At 35.8% G+C, this 22,983-nt stretch overlaps 3 protein-coding genes across 6 annotated transcripts in view; 2 read left to right on the forward strand and 1 right to left on the reverse strand.

Moving 5' to 3' along the window:
- BBS9 (Bardet-Biedl syndrome 9) overlaps positions 1 to 22,983 on the reverse strand; it is a 399,441-nt gene that overhangs the window by 105,509 nt on the left and 270,949 nt on the right. The gene's annotated exons all lie outside the window — the stretch shown is intronic.
- LOC138692583 (chymotrypsin-1-like) lies at positions 7,457 to 19,722 on the forward strand. Its single transcript, XM_069815581.1, has 7 exons — positions 7,457 to 7,538; positions 11,173 to 11,261; positions 12,161 to 12,252; positions 12,705 to 12,846; positions 15,809 to 15,922; positions 16,722 to 16,865; positions 19,489 to 19,722. Exons 1-7 carry the CDS (start codon positions 7,496 to 7,498, stop codon positions 19,648 to 19,650), a joined length of 786 nt encoding a protein of 261 aa, XP_069671682.1. The 5' UTR covers positions 7,457 to 7,495; the 3' UTR covers positions 19,651 to 19,722.
- Positions 22,206 to 22,983, forward strand: part of LOC138692688 (chymotrypsin-1-like) — a 54,161-nt gene continuing 53,383 nt past the window's right edge. The window contains exon 1 of one of the 2 annotated variants that reach the window (XM_069815813.1): positions 22,206 to 22,286. In XM_069815813.1, the coding sequence (XP_069671914.1) occupies positions 22,244 to 22,286 (43 nt within the window). In that variant the 5' untranslated portion in view covers positions 22,206 to 22,243. The remainder of the gene's footprint in view (positions 22,287 to 22,983) is intronic. The other variant, XM_069815812.1, reaches the window with a different exon arrangement.

Below are 22,983 nucleotides of genomic sequence, written 5' to 3' on the forward strand. Positions count from 1 at the left end.
GCGTGGTGATAACTGACATTAGAATCGTCAGCTGTCTTAATTTCGTTTGCATAAATCAGTTAAACTGAAGTGGAAAAACCTAGTATTTCGTCAAATACGTGCTAGGAATTTAATCTAAACTTATGTACGCTAAATTTAAAACACTTGATCTATTCCTAGAAGGAATGCTTAAAAGAATAACCTAAGCAAAATTGTCATGTAGTATGACAAGAAGTCCTAGCAAATATACTGAAGAAAATGTTAATTTTCCTAGGTTCTTTTAAATGCGACCTGCAAGATTGCCCATAAAATGAACGAGTATGATTCGGATGATTTTATTAAATTGTTTTCCCAGTCTCTACACGTTGCAAAACTATTTACTATACCATAAGATATAGAATGAAAGTAGGCCCTATCTGTAGTAAACAACCTTTACCTCCAAGCTTGTAACGTGGGTGAAACATGACAAAACATGCTTTCAGTTTTTTGTTACAGTAAAGTATAATTATTATCGAAATGTGAACGTGAGACCAACAGCCGGCTGGTCTGTCTGAGCCTTTCAAGGGCTGTGGCACCACAGATAATTATTAGTGTATAATTGAGCACCTACGTACAATAATGGGGTAAGTAGTTACGAAATATATTCATACTTACCCCATTATTGCACGTGGGTGCTCAATTATGTTCTTTCATGTCCTTCCAGTCAAAATACTAACAACAATACGACTTACCCTAGAGTTTTGCGTTATTTTGGATGCGAGTGTCGAAATACAATTTTAATATTTGATTGCTATTACTAGGTTTGAAACGGAATTGTAGCGGTTTTATCCGTATTTAGTTTAACTTTATTACTAGTGAACCATTTATTTGATTAATCGTTTGTCTTCGAAATAGGCCTACATCTTATAAGCTGCAGCTCATCGTCTTCTTGTATAAGCAGTAAGGACAGAAGGAGCAAAAATAAAGGATGCCGGTGTCGGAATACAGTTTTAATATTGTATTGCTATTTGTATTTCACTGGGTCTGAAACGGAATTGTATTGGTTTTATCCGTATTTAGTTTACGTACATTACCAGTGAACCATTTATTTTGTTTATGCCGAGCGTTGTTACACATTTATGCATGAAAAAAAAATGCTGCTAATTAACAAAACTATGGACTTAACTTCATAAAATTTACATGAAATATGATATATCAGTTGTCTTTTTCCTTTTGACATTGCAGTAATATGCAGCACACACAACAGGCATGTTTTTTCTTCGTTTTTTTGTACTTCTTACCTCCGTTATACAACATTGTACGCAGACGAATTTTTACAAAGCTGGGCGCTTAGCTCAGATCTTCCGTGTTTCGCGGTGGCACCGCAAAGAGCGCTGTACAGAACAACATGGCCACTCTATAGTCTTCTCTTTCTAACTCGCTGTACTGTAGTATGTGTTTTGTTCTATTCTGAAATGCAACACGGCTGACTTGATGCTCGCTTCGTTTCTCCTTTACAAAAAAAAAAAGCGAAGGGAATATCAAGTCGGCCGTGAATGCTATTAGCTAGTTCTCAAAACTGACGACAGATGGATTTTGGAAAAGAGGAAAATTATGTTTAAAAATTGACATTTCACTGAAAACTACTATTTTTCCGAAAAACTCTGAGTTCCAAGCTTCCAAATGAGGGGTCATTTATTAAAATCCGTCCAGCCATTTTCCCGTAATTTCCATTGCCAGTTCAAATTATATACAGAATGTTTAAAAAATACGGGGCATAATTTCAGGTATGTATTTCCCACATGTAGACAATAGTTCATTACAACATGTGTCCGGAAATGCTTTATTTCCGAGTTATGGCTTTCACAACATTGAAATTCACCGGAACGTTTTTCTTTCCGCAGGTTGTTGCCGTCAAAGGAGACATTAAGAGGGCACTCTGACAGTTCATTCCGAGGCGAAGGTTACATTCAGTGTTGTGTAGGCGTTAGACTGTGCGACACGTATTCAAATCAAGAGCTGGCAGAGATACACTTCATGAACGGTAAGGCGGACGGCAGTGCTGCGCCGGCTCGTCGTTTGTACCAGGAGAGGTACCCACAGCGACAATGTCCAGATCGGAAGACATTTGTACGTCTCCATTACCGTCTGTGCGAGTATGGAAAATTTAACTCTCCTGGTTTGGGAAGGGGATGACCAAGATCTACAACTCCAGAAGTACAGGAGTAGATTCTGGAGGCTGTGGACATGACTCCTTCTATCAGTACACGAAGGGTAGCGTTGCAAGTCAATATTCCTCATACGACTGTCTGGAGACTGTTGAAAGAGTATCAATTGTATCCTTATCATTTGCAACGTGTACAGACCCTGTCACCAGCAGATTACCCTGCACGAGTTAGTTTCTGTCAGTGGTTCTTGCAGCAGTGTGGTGTAAATCCGAACTTTCCTGCCTTAGTATTATTTACAGATAAAGCACAGTTCACACGAGATGGCATAACAAATTTCCACAATCAGCATGTATGGGCGTATGAAAACCCACGTGCAACTGTTCCATCTCATCACCAGGTGCGGTTCTCCCTCAACATGTGGGCCGGTATCATTGGTGATCGATTAGTTGGACCCCATGTACATGTAAACAAACTTACGGGGCAGGCGTACACAAACTTCCTGGAAAACACCATACCACATGTTTTAGAAGAAACTCCACTGCTCAATCGTCAACACATTCACTTCTTGCATGATGGCTCGCCGGTACTTGAATCGAAGGTTTCCTGATCGATGAATAGGTAGAGGTGGCCCAACTGCTTGGCCTCCACGCTCACCTGATCTTAACCCTCTCGATTTCTACTTGTGGGGCCATTTAAAATCGTTGGTTTATTCATCTCCGGTGCCTGATTTGGAATCCCTTCGGAATCGAATTGTGGCATGTTCTGAGGATATACGCAATACTCAGTCCTGCAGTTTGGGATCGTGTTCGCAGGTCAATGAGACATCGATGTGAGGTCTGTATTCAAGCAGGAGGTGGACATTTTGAACATCTTCTGTAATGACAACGACCTGCGGAAAGAAAAACGTTCCGGTCAATTTCAGTGTTGTGAAGGCTATAACTCGAAAATGAAGCATTTCCGGACACATGTTGTAATGAACTATTTTGATTGTCTACATGTGGGCAATACATACCTGAAATTATGCTCGCTATTTTTGAAACACTCTGTGTATAAATATCCATATTCAATGAAGTTTTATGAATATCGTCCAAGCATTGCAAAGTCTGCCCTAGGATAGCTACATAATATATATTAGAAATAGAAAGATTTCCTTCAGATACATTCTTCAGGACGGTTGACAACGCTCTTCGACATCGCCCGTAACCCAATCTCCAGCTTTCTTTCCCTGTCTATCCGCTAATCTTCTTCAAGACCTCACCTTCTCATCTCTTTGTTGACTCCTTCCATCCAACTCTGCCTTGGCCCTTCTTTCATTCTTCTCTCTGGTGGACTCCATTATGGAATTTGTTTTGCAGACGTTCGTCACCCATTCGTTGAACGTGTTCATACGACATTAGTTGTTTTGTTTGTAGTTCATTTCTTTTTATGTGAGCAACAAATGTAATAATTTCTGTGATCTGGAAAATTTCCAGATTTTCAATTTTCCGCAGATTTTGCTGTCACAGGTAATTATACTCTTTACGATGGCGTTATAAACGTCTTTTTATTTTATTTTGATACATTTTTGTCTCATGAAACACTATTTAATACTGGGTGATTCAAAAGACAAACTCCATTATTAGCGTAGATAGCGAAAAATGGAAGTAAGGGAAAGATGTTGAAAATAGGTATGTAGTTTTCAAATGAAGGATACACTGATGTAAAATTTTGTCATTTTTGGTAAAAAATATTGATTTTTTGTTATTATCTTAAAAAAATTGTTCATGGTGTAGAGTTGGCCTCTGCCAATTTTCATGGCCATACGATCGGTCTATCACCTGTTAGGGCCACATTTCGAAGAGGTTGCGCGCTCTGACTGGTAATGTAAATCCCCCGTCCACGCCCTCCACTCTGAATTCTGCGACTATTGTGGAAATTAAGCTGTATTTAATATAGTATTTATTACACTACGGTTTGTGAAAAGACAACACCCAGAAAGAATGGCCCGAACGATTCCAATCTCGGGAGATATGTAGAACAGTGTACCATCAATAATTGATTACATTTCCATAGAAATGGCGTACATATAGGTCAAACAGTGACGTCTCTTGTTTCACCAGCAAGGTCAATGTTATGACTTGCTCAGACAGTGCAGAGCTTCCAAAGGAAGTGGAAACTTGAATCTATTGTAGGAATGCCTCGTCGACGAGGAAGGCCGCAATATCAGCACGTGAATGAGTTCGGGAGGAATGATTGTTCTCCAGTAAGCAGGTTTGTCATACCGTGATATTTCGGCTCGTACAGGGCATGCTGCTATGACAGTGATGCATGTGTGGAACCAGTGGATAGAAGAGGGTCGTACACAGAGACGAGAGGGTACTGGATCACGTAATGTGACCACAGCACGGGATGACCGCCATCTTATCCTCTTGGCCGTGATGGACCGTACAGCTTCATCCACAATGTTGAATCGACGTTGGAGTACTGCATCGTGTGTTGATCTATCTGCCGTCGTTCGTCGCCGTCTTTTGAGGGCTGGACTAGTGGCTCGCATGCCGTTGCGTCGGCTTCCATTGTCCAGAAACCACCAACGCCTCAGACTATAATGGGCACGTGAACACCGTGACTGGCGTGCTGAGTAGCAAAATGTAGTGTTTTCGGACGAGTCATGCTAGTCCTACTTGTCCTACAATGATGGTTGAATACATGTTAGACCCTACCGTGATGAACATAATCTGAGAGCCTACATTGTTGAGCAGCATAGCGGAGAAACGCTAGTGTGATAATTTAGGGCGCCATTGGATACAATATGCGATCTCGCCTTCTACGTATTCAGGGCAATCTGAACAGCAATCGCTACATTAGGAAGGTTTTAGAGCCCGAAGTACTGCCCCTCCTTCAGGCAACTCCACATGCCATATTTCAGCAGGACAATGACCAGCAACATGTGGCGAGGATTGTGCAAGTTTTCTTTGAAGAACGACGGGTATCCTCTTCCCTGGCCTGCACGTTCGCCAGACATGTCGCTCATTGAACATGTCTGGGAAATAGTTGGTTGGCAATTTGTTCGTCATGGTCCTCCAGCACCGACTCTTGACTCTTTGTGGATTCGCATACAAACTGCGTGAAGGGAGATTCCCCAGGAACATATCCAGTCTCTCTTCGATTCCATGGCACGAAGCTTAGAAGCTCTGATTGCAGCGCATGGAAGCTTCACACCATACTGAAATCTCACGGTCACAGATCAGGTACAATTCTGTAATTATAATCATTTGTATATTGTTATGTACCTAATCTGAGGTATCAATTTCATTTCAGTCACATGTATCTTTCTTGGTGTTGCAATTTCCACCAACATTTGTGTACATTAGATTTCTAATTCAGACAGTGTAACTTCTCGTCTTCTCGAAATATTTCTTCATAGAATCCAACAGATATCACTTCAAAGGATGCTTTCCTTTGAAAAATATTCAGTTACCAAGGAGACCACAACTCTTGTCTAAAGCAATATTCCATTTGTTGCTACTAGCCATAACAACGTGTTTTCCATGCTTGGTTTTTGTTTTGTTATACAAGAAATATTTGCAAGTTTCTAACAGTTTTATTGTTAGTGTTATAATAGTGTCTACAGTCTATTGTGATTTGTTTTCATAAGTTTACATGTTTTTTTTTTCAGTCGTCATCTTTATTTACTAGTGCAGTTAGGTGTGCACTGCATGGTAGTGTATATAAGAGTAAGTTCTGCGTGTAATAAGCAAGGCCTATATATCTCAAAATGCCTAGAAAATAAAACAGATTGAGTTCTTATTTATTATTATCATCCCAAACTTTGAAGTCAATTTTCTCCACTTTCAGTTTTTGTACATTTTGCATTGCTAAAAATACTACTCTTCCTACAAATTTTGTACAACATGCATGATTTTTTTTGTAGCGGTTTCTGAATGTGTTCTTAACAAAACTTACTATCAGGATTATACCCAACATTCATATTTTATTTATGCTCGAGTTAATTTTTTTTCCGTTTTTACACTTTAGTGCATAAAATATATATTTTTTCAATTTTTAGTATAATAAAAGGAAAAATTGTATAGCAAGTTTTATTTCCGAGGGTGTGACAAGTATGTAGACAAAATTTCAGGCCAAAAATATTTGAATTTGTGGGAGGAGTAGCAATTTTTGAAAAGCTAAATTTACACAATTTAAAATTACAAAATTATTAATAATTCATACATTTCTGCATCAAATGAGATAAAACTTTGTACACAGACTATTTATATACAGTACGACAACTGTACAAAATTTCAGAGATCTACATAGAATAGTGTAGAAATTTCAAATTTCACATCAGTGTACCCATAATGTGCTCAAATTTTCAACGTGGAATACATCGTGGAGGCTGTACACTAGTACAATACATCACCAGTCCCAATGCTGCCAAATTAGTGGCTTTTGCGCTAGTTCTACCGAATTTTAGATAAGTAATGTATCGGGTAAATTACGAAAAGATGACGGTAATTAGTAGTGTTGTCAACACAAGTTCAGACAAAACCGCTAGTCAAGAATGAAATTCCCCTGAACTCTTATGCCATCAATGTAAAGAAATGTTTCTTTGCACTGTGATAAGATAAATAAAAGCTAAACTCTGCATGTCAATTATTTTTCTGCGATAAATAGTGCGTATCTTTTGAATCTCCCTGTATACGGATCGTTGTCCGACATTCGGAATTCCCATCTAATTTCCGCACCCAGTGTACCACCTTGGATTATTTTTAAGCTTAGGGATTTGTATTGGGAACAGTTTTGAGTTCCATCTCTGACGGTTAGATCTTGTTGTTTGTCGCCTATGTACATGTACGCAGTTACCTGTATATTAATTTCGCTTCCCGTAATTTTCCCGAATCCGCATTCCCGAATGTCTATTTTCCTGAAAAATCATTTTCTTGAAATCATATTTCTCACAGGAAAAAAAACACAGTCATTCATATACAAGAAAAATAAATTCCATTCCCCGCTGGGAAATGCACCATAGCCTGCAGCATATATAGCATAGACGCTATCGGAGGTAAAAGAGTTAAGTGGGTCACCTTGTATAGGAGGAAACGACAGAGTACAGGCCTCTGTAACTAATGCAGCAGATGTGCAATCAATTATTTAAAGTCCAATATTTCATTTCTATTAAAATACGACCTTACATTTGGACGAGCATTGATTGACGGGAGTGACATATATCAAGTCACATTTTAATGGTGATCGTAAATTTAAAATATATTAACAGTGATGAAATACCACGGACTACACATTAAACTTAATAATGTCTTCAACTTGGGTATAACCGAAGTTGCAGAAATAAGTACCGTACTAATTATAATACTTCACGTGGACAGACAGACATGAAGCAATATATCCTACTTCTTGCTTTGTGCATAAATCCAGGTACGAAGATTTTACTGATGTTATTATTTTTTCTTTTTGTTAAGCTTACTTATACACGTTTTAACATCTGTGGTCATATCGCGTGTTTAGGATCTGTGGGTACACCAGTAGCCCTTTGTTACTATTGTTGAGTTCCTGTTTCTATAGTGTGTTGTAGATGGCTTGTGTTCATGCAACTGATTTTAGATTCTGATTGATGTTTATGATATTGGTGACTGAAGCGGTGATGCACCACGGCAAGTACTCGTAAATTTACAATCCAGATTTGTCTTTATGACAGGGAAAACCATGAAAATCTCCAGTCAGTTTGGTTGATCACGGGATTTGAACAAGGGATCTCCCGAATACGAGTCTCAAACGCTAATATCTGAGCTAACTCGCTCGGTGATGTTAATTGTTGTGTAGTTGTGGGACACTTACTTATAAAATCTATTTTTAATTTTGCGTCAGTCATTCATAGCTCCACCATTACCATACAAAATACAGATACAATATGAAGAGTATCATGTGTATTTCATTTTCCGTCTTTGCAACCAAGAAAACTAGCAGAGTGGCACCTAATCTCAAATTCGTCTTGACAGAAGGACATTTTCATCTCCTCATGAAATTGAAAAAAAACAGGCTGAAATTATATTTGATCCAATAATAACATAAAAACATTTGCGTCCTACCCGAAGCTAAATAAACAATTAAACTGAGTGAATCCATCGTCCTGTAAAATTAAGGAGCAAGAATTTTGCGAGAGGAAAGGCGGCTGGAGCCTTATGGGAATCGCATCAACTCCTATGCAGGGAATACAACGCATGGAAGCTCTGTCCTCTAATGGCTCTGGAAGCAGTGAGGTCACGATTTCTGAAAGCCACCTTGGGTATCTTCAAATACACAAGTCGAGGCTAGCATACGAACTAGCAAGGGAACCCTTCTTCATAGAAGATCTACGTATGAGGCTCCCATCTACCGACAGCTGAAAGAAACTTCTACAAGAAAGGGAGAAAAAGAGAAGGGACATATGGTTGGATTTTTATACAGCAGAAGCCATGACAAACAGATCCAGGGCCGACGCAAATCAAGATCTCCGACACCTAGTGAACTCAATAGCGGTGCATGGATACCACCACAAAATATGCAAGACCAAGTGCTTCCACGAACCCGGGAACAACTGTGTGTGTGAACTGTGCGAGCAACCGTGTGACCGGTACCACGTAACCAAGTGCAAAAAACGAATGAAATCCCTGGTAGAATTCTGTGAATAATGAACAAGGTGAACAGTTGGAGGGAAATCCTCGGCACAACATTGAGAACAAACAATGTGAGCAACAGAGTGCTAAGTTCAATCTGTATCCTATGCAGCTTAACTACCTTATGCACGACTTGTGCGCATTTATTCTATTATTAATATCCTTCAACATTTAGAGTTTTATTTTATTTTCTGGCTTCTTTTCTTTCCTTTATTCTTTCTCCTTAAACTTTTCCTCTCTCTGGTTTCTACTACCAGCGTACCTTCTCCAAACCAGCGCACAGACATTCAAACGGGTACAAGGATTTCCTGTACACTGCTGTGTGTTTCATTCACGAATTGAAGGCAAGCAGTGGCGGTTTCATGTCGCTCTACAAATTCTGTCTCTACAAGCAGTAAGAGGTGGTTCCGTCAAGAATGAGGAGTACTTTTTTGTTGTTCTGTCGGACAAAATGTAATAAGTTTACTTTGCTCAACGGTTCAATTAGAAACATTAATTACCACGCTGAATAATAATAATAATAATAATAATAATAATAATAACAATATATTATTATTATTATTATTATTATTATTATTATTATTAAATAAATAAATTTCTAAATTATAGACATCAGCTCAAAGAATTTTGAGTGACCACAAGGGTCCTGAATACAATAAACATGTACAATAATGTGATGTGATACATTAAAGAAAAAAGAAAGTTAATTGTTGAAGGCAAATATAAGTTGATTAATTGAAATAGAGATGATGATGTAATATTTGAAGAGAATCCTTGATAATATTTACATAATCAAAAGGAATGTGAAGTTCCTTAACATAATTCCACGTGAATTTTGTGATTGAACCTCCACTGCCAAACAGCAAACCAATGACGGACCATTGTTTAAGAGGGACGTTGTACTTTTGAGAAAGATACGGCAGACAAGGTTCATATATGGACTTCTTCTCAATATCAACCTCGGTGGCCTGATTTAGGTTTGTTTCGAAACGGATTGTAGGATCAAGAACAAGAGCCCGTTTTAAGCGTCCGTTGATAGCAATAATGTCTGCCCGTCTAAAAGAACCATCTGATGATACACAATGTACTTCCTCATGAATCTCCCAATTTAAAGTTTTTAACGATATCGCCAAAGCATGTCGTACACGATGATGTCTAGCATTGATCAGCAGGTCGCCATTGGTTCATTATTACTGGTCACTAAGTATGTTTTATTAATTTATTTATTTAAATTTAAATATACAGAATAAAGAATATAATTACAAAACAAACAAGAGAAATAGAAATAAAATAATACAAGCAATATAAAAAGAAGATACAGTAGTATTAACAAAATTTGAGACCGCATGAGCAGCACTCGTGCTCGGTAGCAGTTCAGATATAATATTAAAATAAATAAATAATAATAATAATAATAATAATAATAATACAAATAAATAAGTAAAATAAAATAGGAACTAAAATATAATTACAGCGGCAATGGAATTATATAATATAATATTAAAACTAGAGAAGAATAATATCGCACGTGAAAAGTAGGACTAATATATATTTCAAAATTATAGAATACAAATATAATATAGGTTGATTAATTCATACACATGGGTTATAAATTTATTTAATCAAATTGAAGATATTAACACGTTTCTAATTTTCTTGTTATATGTTAGTGGGTTACATGTTAGAAGTTCTGGGTGTAATTTAGTTAAAGCATTGTACAACCGAGGGCCAAAATTTATGCTGTGCTTTAGACCAGCAGATGTGAGACATTTAGGTTCTACTAATGTTGAATTAATATTTCGTCTTGTGTCATAATTGTGTGTCTGTAATACAAACTTATTACGATTTTTATGATAAAATTTTAACAGCGTATACTTATACATTTGTTCAATATTAAATACATTAAATTAAGAATAAATTAATTTAGTTGGATAATCGAAAAGTTTCTTCAAACAAATTTTAATTATTCGGTTTTGTAGAAGATTTAACGGACTAAGATTAATTTTTGTACTTCCACCCCAAACAATTATACCATATTGAATGATAGACTGAATAATGGCCAAATAAACATTTCGTAGAACTCTAATAGGTAAGTAGCATCGAAGATTAACGAATGTGTTTCTATAATTCTTCTGTACGTGCATGAATATTGATATTTTAGATCTTCTCCCTACAAAAGCGGTAACCACACTGGGTATCGTTATTACATCGTGTAATCAAAGACATTCATACTGCGTCTAGCTTGAGGGTTAGCGCAATACATCATAACAGGTCGCAGTGCCTCCCTCACGAAATTCCATTCCATATGTTTATTTTTCCATTCATATTGTCTGACCTCTTGTATAATAGATATTACACGCTTACGGCTTTTGTCGTTGTCTGGAATGTATTTACAGATTTCAGCTCGGCAGAAGGAACACAAAATCCTTTACAGCCGAGAATAATTGGTGGAAGGAACGCCACGCAGAATGAGTTCCCATTTGTGGTAAGCGTAATTTTCTACACTTGCTTTCTTTATACCAAAAGTTGCAGCTATCTCAGTTTTAAATAACCAAAAAGTGAAATGTTTTTGTTTTGAGTTCACCGACTTAATTGTGGTATTATTCGCAGCATTAAAAACCAACAAAATTGTTTCGAAACGTGCAGGATATACAAAGACGAAGTATGTGCCATTTTCTTACTGGTAACTCTGTAAATATTGAGAATAGGACCCATGTTTATATCACATTCTTTTCTCAGAATGTCTTCGGAAATAAGCTCCGAAAATGACGGTAAATCCTCGTGAATCACCCTATCATTGCTATTCAAATTCACTTCTTCCTTTGCAATAATAAATACTTAGCTTGTAATGTATTGCAATAATAAATAATGTGATGGTATACTGTATTACGTACTTTTCTACGACACAGGGAATTCCCAATTCGGGGAGACAAAAATTAAGAAATAGGGGAAAATGTCAGAGGGGAAGGAAATTGACGTCGGTAAATATATTTTTCCAGAAAAAGGATTATCTTGAATACAGTTTCGGGAAATTGCACACGAAGTAATGAAGCAGTGCATGCCGACTTTCGTAAATGTTAAACTATTGTATTTATGAACAAAGATTTGAATATGTGAATATTTGTAGAGAATTAAGTACAGGCCTCTCTGTTATGTCTTAGATTTACGAATGAAGTCAAATGTTTTTGGATTAAAGAGAACATTTGTCGCAGTTCAGGAAACGAATGTGTTTATTAAGTGATTTCATTTAAGTCTTTTGAATAATAGTTAAGCAAAAGTTACAAATAGTGATAATCGCAGCATTTTAAACCTAAACATGTAGAACATAATATAATGAGAAATTAACTATCATTTTCGTAAACAATTTTTGTTTTACTACTCCAGGTGTCTCTGTTATATCATGGAGATCCGCAGTGTACGGGCACGATTATCAACCGGTGTCACGTGCTCACGGCAGCTCACTGTATTAACGGCACGTAAGTGATTTCTACCGTTCGTCGGTATACTGGGAATTCGTGATAGCCACCGAACTTGGACCCAGTGATATGTGGTAATTCGTTGCTGGTGGTAGATCTTTGTACTGTGGGCTCAGTGCTGTCCGTGGGTCCAGGGTTGAGGGGGACTAATAGATAGATAGACACTTTATATTTTACAAAATGTACAGAGATCAGAATTTGACTGGTATTTTGCATGCTACATTTTCTGATCGGCGGCCGGGTAGCTCAGTTGGTAAAGCAGCTGGCTATGGAAGGTTCGGGTTCGATCCCGGGTGGTGACGGGATTTGCTCGTTGTCAAACTTCCAGGGGCTCTACCTCCATGCTCCCCAAGTTCCTCCATGGCGTGTGAAGGGGGATGCCTTTACATTTTACATTTTCTGATCATCTGAATTTCAAAGAATCGTTCATTCGTGTGCTTTCTCCTTTCAAGGACATTTGATGAATGGACCGTGAAGGCTGGATTCTACATTAAGGGTGACCCAAATACTATTGAACGAAAAGTAAAGTGCCTGAAACTCCATTATAACTACGTAGTCAAGAGGAACAAGGCATTCGACATCGCCATCATGGATGTGAGTGCGTGCACAAACTCTGTCCGCACTGAAGCGAACTTAGTATCTGACACTGGCAATCGCAGTTAAGTTGGTAGCACGATTCCAGATTTGAAACAAAATTTAACCAATCTCTCAATTATTGTAATTAGGAGAAAGTTGCGTAGTATCGGACATCGGGTAATATCGGACAGTGCGTTTCTTTTATTTATTTTAAATTAGTGGGTTATTTTACGACCTCAACCTCAAACAGGTAACTTGCCCCGACCGGAATTCGAACCCGGGCCACCTGGTTTCGCGGCCAGACGCGCTGACCGTTACTCCACAGTTGTGGACCAGTGCGTTTCTTTCATCTACCACCATATGATAGTACCTGAACGACATGGTTACGTTTCTGTATGCGACATCACAGAAACGTAACCATGTCAATCAGGTACTATTATCGTATGGTAGATGAAAGAAACTCACTGTCAGATATTACCCGATGTCCGATACTACCCAACTCTCCCCTATACATAATTGATATCGGATTTCTAGATAATTGAACAAAAAGCAATTGATGTAATAAAATTGCTCATCACCGAGTAATTGCTTGAAGTGTTTTTTTTTTTTTTTTTTTTTTGTTTGTTTGTTTGTTTTTTTGCCTTTTAAGCCATATTTGACTTCATACTCTTTTGAAAATATTTTTAACTAAAGTCTCTAAATTAAGTCGACCCTATTATATTGTACGTAATTAGTTACGGTATGTCATTTTTAAGTTTAACACTTGCAATTACAAAAGCATTGGGTGAAACTAGCCACACATCAGAAGAAATAATCTAAAGGGTCAAATACGGGGAACATGTTGGTCAGAGTTCCTAAGAAATAATTACTTTATTTCTATATACAGTCCTTCATTAGTAACAACAACAAATTTTGCAGTAATATACTGAATTAGAAGATGTCTTCACCTTAGGAGAATTGTGACTTTAACTGTTTTTCCTCTCTACTCTTCAATTGTAATTTTAAATTTAATATTATTTGTGAGTTTAATTTCAATTGAGGCAGATAGATGCAAAGGGGTGTAAGTGACATTTGTAGAAAAATGATTTAAGAGCATCGAGGGTAAACTAAAGCTTTTAAAATTTCAGTGGTAAAGGGATATATCTTCTAACCACATCTTACACTAACATTTAAAAATAAAACTTCACGGAATTTACTAATTCTTAGTAACTTTTAATCACATTTTACGGAAATAACATAAGTACACTTACATCCCTTTGATTCTGACCGCAACAATTGTGTTCTTGATAATGTAGTTGTTATTTCCTGGTAGATGGGAAGAGAAAGTCTTATCTCCACCACGTTAAATAAATAAATAAATGAATAATAATAATAATAATAATAATAATAATAATAATAATAATGATAATGATAATAGAATATCCCTGTTACGAAGGAACAATGAAGTTAAGTGCAACATGGAATATTTTTCAGAGAATCAAAAAACATAATCTTATTGATGTATAAATACATATACAAATTAATTTAAAATATTAATATATATACATATATATATTATGAGAATAGAAATAAAGCAAAATATTATTCATTTTGGTTACTTTTAAATAGTACAAATATAAAGCAAAATGTTATACTTTTTGGTTACTTTTAAAAAGAACTAAGTAAAGCAAAATACTCCACTTTTTGGTTACTTTTAAATAGTACTAAGGAAAGCAAAATATTATAGCTTTTGGTTACTTTTAAATAGTACAAAAATAAAGCAAAATATTATACTCTTTGGTTAGTTTTAAATAGTAGGCTACTAAAATAAAGCGAAATACTGGACATTTTGGTTAATTTTAAATAGTACTAAGTAAAGCTAAACATTATACTGTCTTGTTACTTTTTAATAGTACTAAAATAAAGCAAACTATTATAATTTTTGGTTACTTTTCAATAGTACTGAATTAAGGCAAAACATGATACTCTTTGGTTACTTTTAAATAGTACTAAAATAAAGCAAAACATTATACTCTTTGGTTACTTTTAAATAGTATTAAAATAAAGCAAAACATACCCTTGCCTCATTTTTAAATAGTACTAAAATAAAGCAAAGTATTATACATTTTGATTACTTTTAAACAGTACTAAAATAAAGCAAAATATTACATGATTTGGTTACTTGTAAATAGTACTATAATAAAGCAAAAGATTATACCTTTTGGTTACTTTTAAGTAGTACTAAAATAAAGCAAAATAATATATCCTTTCCTTACTTTTAAACAGTTATAAAATAAAGCAAAACATAGTCTATGGGTACATAAATAGTACTGAAATAAGGCAAAACATTAAAATCTTTGGTTACTTTTAAATAATACTAAAATAAAGCAACATATTATGCTCTTAGCTTACTTTTAAATAATACTAAGATAAAGCAAAACATGCTCTTTGGTTACTTTGAAGTAGTACTATAATACAGCAAAATAATATGGGGCGTATTCATAGATATTTTTAGAGCAGGCTTCTGGTGGATGATCAGCCTTTTTTCGTATTCGTAAACCAGTGTTAGCGATAGGATATGATTTGAATTCTGTACTAGTAACCAGTGGACAGCCGGGGCTAGCTTAGTACGCTCGTAGCGCGTGCTGCGAAATGTCTATGAATAGCACCCTAAAATCTTTGTTTACTTTTAAATAGTATTAAAATAAAGCAAAACATTACACTCTTTGGTTACTTTCAAACAGTACTAAAATAAAGCAAAACATTATTGTCTTTGTAGCCTTTGGTTTCTTTTAAATAGTACTAAAAGAAAAATAAATACTATACTTTTGGTTACTTTTAAATATACTAGTCATGTAGGGATATTTTAATACTCACTCCAATATTGCAATTGCGTCTTTGTTCTCCCGAACAGCGATATGTAAAAGCATAGAATTAAATGCTATTAATAAATTGTTGTATTCTTATTCTGCAATAGATATTAGTATATGCATTTCTGTAGGTTACGCAACCCTTTGAATTCAACGCTGCAGTCCAGCCTGTTATTTTCCCAGAGTTCCATCAAGAGTTAAGAGTTGGAACACAAGCCACCGTAGTCGGCTGGGGTTTAAGCCAGGTCTGTATTATTAAATAAATTTTAATCGTTAGATATTTCTTCAATCTGTGCAGAATGTTTCATAATAAAACCATAAATATTTACTAATTAATATTTGGGAAAATTTTTAACAGAGTGTATTTCTAAATTTGTTCAATATTAAATACATTAAATTCAGAATAAATTAATTTAGTTGGATAATCAAAACGTTTCCTAATATAAATTTTCATTATTCGTTTTTGTAATAAATTTAAAGAATGAAGATTAATTTTTGAACTTGCACCACAAACAATAATACCATATTGAACAACAGAATGAAAAATGGCCAAATATACATTGCGTAGAACTCTAATGAGTAGGTAGCATCGAAGATTAACGAATTTATAAATTGCTTCACGAAGCCTCTCACAAAGATAAATAATGTGATGGGGTCATTTTAATAAAGATTATTTCAGAATAATCCTAGTTTAATTTCTTTGTCAGGCTATGAACTTTTCACACAACCGTCGTACATGAAAACTCTTACTCAAGAACATTATGGCTAGTAATGACCCATATAAGCTTGAAAGTTTACGTAAAACGATGATTTTTTTTTTTTAATTTTAATTCGTATTTTTGCTTGGATGTCAATTTGACCCCCACGCGAATACTAATGTGACAAATTAATTAGGGAATATTTAAGTATTTAATTATTTTATTTCAGTATAAAGTCCGGATATGAATACTCGATATGTAAAATTCAATGTGAAGCCTTCATTGTGTGACGATTTCAGAATTAGAAATGAACAGTAATCAAGTTGTCATGTATTTCTGTCAACAGTTTCAACCAACAATAGTACGTCCGTTAGTGCTACAAGCATTGGAAGTGGTTACCATTTCAAAAAGACAATGCAAACAAAGATGGACGAATTTGAACAGAACGATCTGTGCCGTTGAATCTACCACACAGAAGAGTTCCTGCTACGTAAGTTAAATAAGGTGTTTTGTGCGAGATCGTATTTCCTTGGTTTCCGCACAAAACCAATCCGCGGAAAGTCTAAAATTCCACATTCAGTATTCCCAAACTAACACACATAACAATCTCCCTCTTCTTACTGCTTTAGTGACATACTGATTTTACTGCTTTAGGCTTTCAACATATTATTTTTAGAGACATTCAATATAGTAATAATTATACATTGGAAACTTACCACTGTAATTTCACCTAAATTGCACTGTTAATTATTGTTTTTAAATATTTGCAAAAATTAAGTAAACTCTACAACTCCACTAAAGTTACTATATTCGTGATGCAAGTAACATTAGGGAAGCCGTGAAAAAATCAACAAGATTCCAGACTCATCATAGACTGTGGGGCAAAAAAAAGACAGACGTATATCACGGCCAGCTGGAGTATAGTAAACACAGAAAACATTTTAAAGGGACAATGTTGAAGATAGATATTTTTTATTGGGTTATTTTACGACGCTTTATCAACATCTAGGTTATTTAGCGTCTGAAAGATATGAAGATGATAATGCCGGTGAAATGAGTCCGGGGTCCAGCACCGAAAGTTACCCAGCATATGCTCGTATTGGGTTGAGGGAAAAACCCGGAAAAAACCTCAACCAGGTAACTTGTCCCAACCGGGATTCCAACCCGGACCACCTGGATTCGCAGCCAGACGCGCTGACCGTTACTCCACAGGTGTGGACGATAGATATTTTTGTTTTGCAAATTTGCCGTCGTTGAACAGAAACCAAGATGGAGATTTCATTGCAACTAATTAGAAATTCCTCTTTCAGGTATGTAATAAATGATCTTCGCACAAAATAATGTACGATACACTAGCGGTATGTTTTCTTTCAATTCTCGGAAATTAAAAAAGCTCAACTACGTTTCGCTTTTTCAAACTTTTCCTCGAACATGAAAACTTCAACATATCGCTCTTGTAACGCATATTACTATTACGGTTCCATTTGAGGGTAACATTAGTTACCATGGGAAGTACAGCCTCAACAGTCATACTGGAGAAAATATCATTTTTACACTCTGCTCAGACAAATGTCATATAATACGTTAAAATAGCGACAATATAGTGCTTCAGGCATACTATTTATTTTAACAACTGTTCTAGTTGTCATAGGAACATCGACAGAACAATGTGACAACTGTATCATACGAATGACAATATCTCAATATACTTTTAAAAGTGCTGTATATGTACGTATCAGAGGTCTGCATCGGACGTTTTCGCTCGAGCGCCAACTAGTTCATAGCATGATGCGTGAAATTGTCACAAGCGATAAATCCTCGAACGGTATAAGCCGAGGGTTAGACATTTGTTCTTGTTACAGTGATGAACTGTGTAGTAGCATCATAGATGTTTATCATTTCAAAACTTTGCAGTGTTTAACTAACCTCTCCATAGTACAACTACAAACCTTGCTTTAAAATGTAATATAAATGTTGTAGGTAAATGTTTTGTTTGCCCCCCCCCACACACACACAGAAGTGATTTTCTTTTTTTCACGTCTGATAGATGTTATGGGATGTAAATGTAATTATTATAAACGGAAAACACAGTCACGATAATGCAAGAATTGTATCAAGTTTTCTAGTAATAATAATAATAATAATAATAATAATAATAATAATAATAATCTCTAATTATAATTAGTGTATCAATCTTTGCGTCCGTAACATTTGTGCAGCATGATTATTCGTTTTATTATATTTTCTGTGACGTTATCTCTGTACTAATATTGTTATTAATCTACTGCTATATCAATAATATTTTGTAAAACGTTTCTACATTGTCGCAGTATATACGCGGAACACTATGTATTGACCTATCATATTATATATGTGGTAAATCAAATATTGAATAATTATTAATTAGTAATAATAACTTATATCGAAGTTTTTCATACTATTTTATTTATAACTTCATGTTCCTGTGTTGGTACGGTCTACTGACTGTTCCATTAAACGTTTGTCATAAACGCAGAAAATAAAGCCTTATTTTTACCGTGTAAGCAAAACATATGTGTATCTTATCTGACGCCTTCCATACAAGATAAGACATGTCGGTGAGATGACCTTGTACTGTGCATCTATTTATTACGAGCGTATCACGACCGATCGTATCTCATTCGAGGGTGCGACACTCGACCGAGTTCAAGCGAGCGATTTAACTCCAATGCAGCACTCTGGTACGTATGTTCTTGATACAAATATACACGCCTTACCCAATATATTTGGATGTATATTAGACATGGTGCTCTGGACGAATTGACATTAAGTACAATCAATTTGTCAAAATATTCTGAATGGCAGTATTACCAAATAGTTACGTAATTCGTACAAATTTTAAATAAAGTAAGACGTAATTCAGTTCAGTTTTTTATTAATTATGGAAAATGTATTTTGTGCACAATCCAGAATTATATTATTTCGGTGTATAGTAAATTCGTTCATTCATTGACTTTTAAATGATAGCGCAAGAAATTTAAGAGAATTGTTAAGAAAGGTGTAAAGCATGAAATGGATGTATTTGTGTTATCTTCTTCGCAATGTTTATTCTTTTGTCTGTTTTCTGTTTAAAGGGCGATTCTGGAGGCCCCTTGATGGTAGGAAATGTCCAGTGGGGCTTAATATCTAGAGGTACTACCAACTGCACAGCAGATAAACCGTTGAAATTCCTGGAAGTATCTATGTTTACGGAGTGGATTAAACACTTCAGCAGGATTCCTCGTCAGATGAATTGAATCAGAAGGATGTTCACAACATTTTTTCCAATGAGCATATTGAAGTTTTGAAATAAACATATTATTACTTTCTTTGGTTGACTTTTTATTTCTATTAGTCTATCAGGAACAGTGTCTGAACTCAGTGTCACAAAGCAACTGTTAGAACAGGAAAGTCCTTCGTGGACGTCATTTCTGTAAATGTCATGATTTCTGAACACAGAAAACACTAGAAGAAATCAGGAAAGCCACGGCGTCAAGCAATTCGACAGTAATGTTTTGTGACACACGTGATTTGCCCTTGAGGGTTAGGCCAGAATGACTTCATCAAGGTGTCCTCTTAGAATAAATTCGACTCAATATTGAAACTGATTTACCAAAATTTAAACAACATAATATAAGAAAGAAAAATGTCACCTTCTTGTATATTAAAAAAGTAACTCGTTCTTATGTCTTGGGTGGTTATCAAATATTAAATCAATACCGACGCAAAGAAGACATGACAACAACATACTGGCTGATGTATCAGGGAAGGAGAAGCTGTCAAATGGAGTTCGAATACTTTACGAAATACAATATGACTCTCGATAAGGAATTCCATGAGTGTGTGGAACGGACTGCCATGAACAATAAAACTGCTGCAATAAATAACTTTCTACGAAACGAAAGCCTTGATGCAGACAAGTGCATTGTACAGTGTTATGATGGCTGTTCAACTCGTACAGGAAAGGACTGTGTCGTTCAAACTTCAAACAATGTAGGAGACATAGGTATAAGCTATCCCTTTTCTTTCACAGTGCTAGCCACAAAGCAAATCTAGTTGCAAATGATTTGAATTGTGTCCCAAAACACCATTTGAAAGTATGCATTTTGTCAATCTCTTAAAAGAAAGAAATATGCCTCAAAGTCCCAGTTTTCTTTGAGACACATTCTTCTCAGAAATAAAAAAGTATATCCGTATTCAATGAACTTTTATGAACATCGTCCAAGCATTGCAAATTCTGTCCTAGGATAGCCATACTGGAAATAAAAAGATTTCCTTCAGGACGGTTGACAACGCTCTTCGACATCTTCCGTATCCCCATCTCCAGCTTTCGTTCCCTGTCTATCCGCTAATCTTCTTCAAGACCTCACCTTCTCATCTCTTTGTTGGCTCCTTCCATCCAGCTCTGCCTTGGTCCTCCTTGCACTCTTCACTCTGGTGGATTCCATTATAGAATTAGTTTTGCAGACGTTCATCACCCTTTCGTTGAACGTGGTCATACGACATAAGTTGTTTTGTTTATAGTTCATTTCTTTGTGTGTGAGGAATAAACATAATAATTTTTGAGGTTTGGAATATTTCCAGATTTTCGATTTTCCGGAGATTTTGCTGTCATAAGTAATTATACTCTTTTACGATGGCGTTATAAATATCTTTTTTATTTTAGTTTGATATATTTTTGTCCCACGAAACACTTTAATACAGGGTGATTCAAAAGACAAACTCAGTTATTAGTACAGATAGCAAAAATTAAAGTAAGGGAAAGTTGTTGGAAATAGGTAGGCCTACGTAGTTTTCAATTTAATGTGCTTGAATTTTCAACTTAGAATACACGGTTGAGGCGACACTAGTACAACAAATCACCAGTCTCAGTGGTGCCAAATTAGTAGTTTTCCGCTAGTTCTACCGAATTTTAGATAAGTAATGTATCGGCTAAATTACGAAATGATGACGGTAATTAGTAGTGTTGTCAATACAAGTTCAGAGAAAACCGCTAGTCAAGAATGAAATTCCCCTGAACTCTAATGTCATCAATATAAAGAAATGTTTCTTTGCACTGTGAAGGATAAATAACCGCTAAACTCTACATGTCAATTATTTTTCTCCGATAAATAATGCATATCTTTTGAATCAGCCTGTATACGGACCGTTGTCCGACATTCGGAATTCCCATTTAATTTCCGCACACAGTGTACCACCTTGGATTATTTTTTAGCCTAGGTATTTGTATTGGGAACACTTTTTGAGTTCCATGTTTGACGGTTAGATCTTGTTGTGTGTCGGCTATGTACATGTACGCTGTTACCTGTATATTAATTTCGGTTCCCGTAATTTTCCCGAATCCGCATTCCCGAATGTCTATTTCCCTGAAAAATCATTTTCTTGAAATCATATTTCTCACAGGAAAAAAAAAACACAGTCATTCATATACAAGAAAAATAAATTCCATTTCCAGTTGGGAATTGAACCATAGACTGCAGCATATGCAGCATTATACGCTATCGGAAGTGAAAGTGTTAAGTGGGCCACCCTGTATAGGAGGATACGACAGAGTACAGGCCTCTGTAACTAATGCAGCAGATGTGCAATCAACTATTTAAAGTCCAATATTTCATTTCTATTAAAATACGACCTTACATTTGGACGAGAATTGATTGACGCGATTATTTCTGAGTGACATACATCAAGTCACATTTTAATGGTGATCGTAAATTTAAAATCAATTAACAGTGATGAAATACCACGGACTACACATTAAACTTAATAATGTCTTGAACTTGGATATAACTGAAATTGCAGAAATAAGTGCTAATTATAATTCCTCATTATACTTCACGTGGAGAGACAGACATGAAGCAATATATCCTACTTCTTGCTTTGTGCATAAATCCAGGTACGAAGATTTTACTGATGTTATTATTTTTTCTTTTTGTTAAGTTTACTTATACACGTTTTAACATCTGTGGTCATATCGCGTGTTTAGGATCTGTGGGTACACCAGTAGCCCTTTATTACTATTGTTGAGTTCCTGTTTCTATAGTGAGTTATAGATGGCTTGTGTTCATGCAACTGATTTCAGATTTTGATTGATGTTTATGATATTGGTAACTGAGGCGGTGATGAATGACGGCAAGTACTCGTAAATTTCCAATCCAGCATTTGTCTTTATGACAGGGAAAACAATGAAAATCTCCAGTCAGGTTGGTCGGGCACCGGGTTTGAACCCGGGACCTCCCGAATACGACTCTCAAACGCCTACCGTCTGAGCCAACTCGCTCAGTGATGTTAATTGAGGGCTTTGCCGGAAGAAAGGCGTATAGACCTCTATGCCCTTCTTCGGGAAAACAGTTTAAAATGTAGTGAATAATTCGCTAATTATAGTAGCGAAATTTTGTTTTGATTGTACTGTACATACCTGCAGGACAGGGCTGCGTGCGTGCGTGCGCGCGCGATTTAGTCAGTAGAGCTAGTGCTGCGCGTTACTGTGTGTGTTTTCTCTTGGTAGAGACTAAGCAAATATATATAGTTCAATTTAGTCAATCCGGTTGTTTCGTTTGACTACTTTTTATGTTCATTATTGTCCTTGCTTA

The sequence above is a fragment of the Periplaneta americana genome, chromosome 17 (assembly GCF_040183065.1).
Source record: "Periplaneta americana isolate PAMFEO1 chromosome 17, P.americana_PAMFEO1_priV1, whole genome shotgun sequence".
In the NCBI taxonomy this organism is placed as follows: Eukaryota; Metazoa; Arthropoda; class Insecta; order Blattodea; family Blattidae; genus Periplaneta; species Periplaneta americana.

Bases quoted from the DNA above. Each gene is read 5' to 3' on its own strand.
- LOC138692583 (XM_069815581.1), top strand. From the start codon at position 7,496: ATGAAGCAATATATCCTACTTCTTGCTTTGTGCATAAATCCAG. The intron at 7,539-11,172 runs GTACGAAGATTT...ATGTATTTACAG, and splicing joins TGCTTTGTGCATAAATCCAG to ATTTCAGCTCGGCAGAAGGA. The intron at 12,847-15,808 runs GTGAGTGCGTGC...GCATTTCTGTAG, and splicing joins TCGACATCGCCATCATGGAT to GTTACGCAACCCTTTGAATT.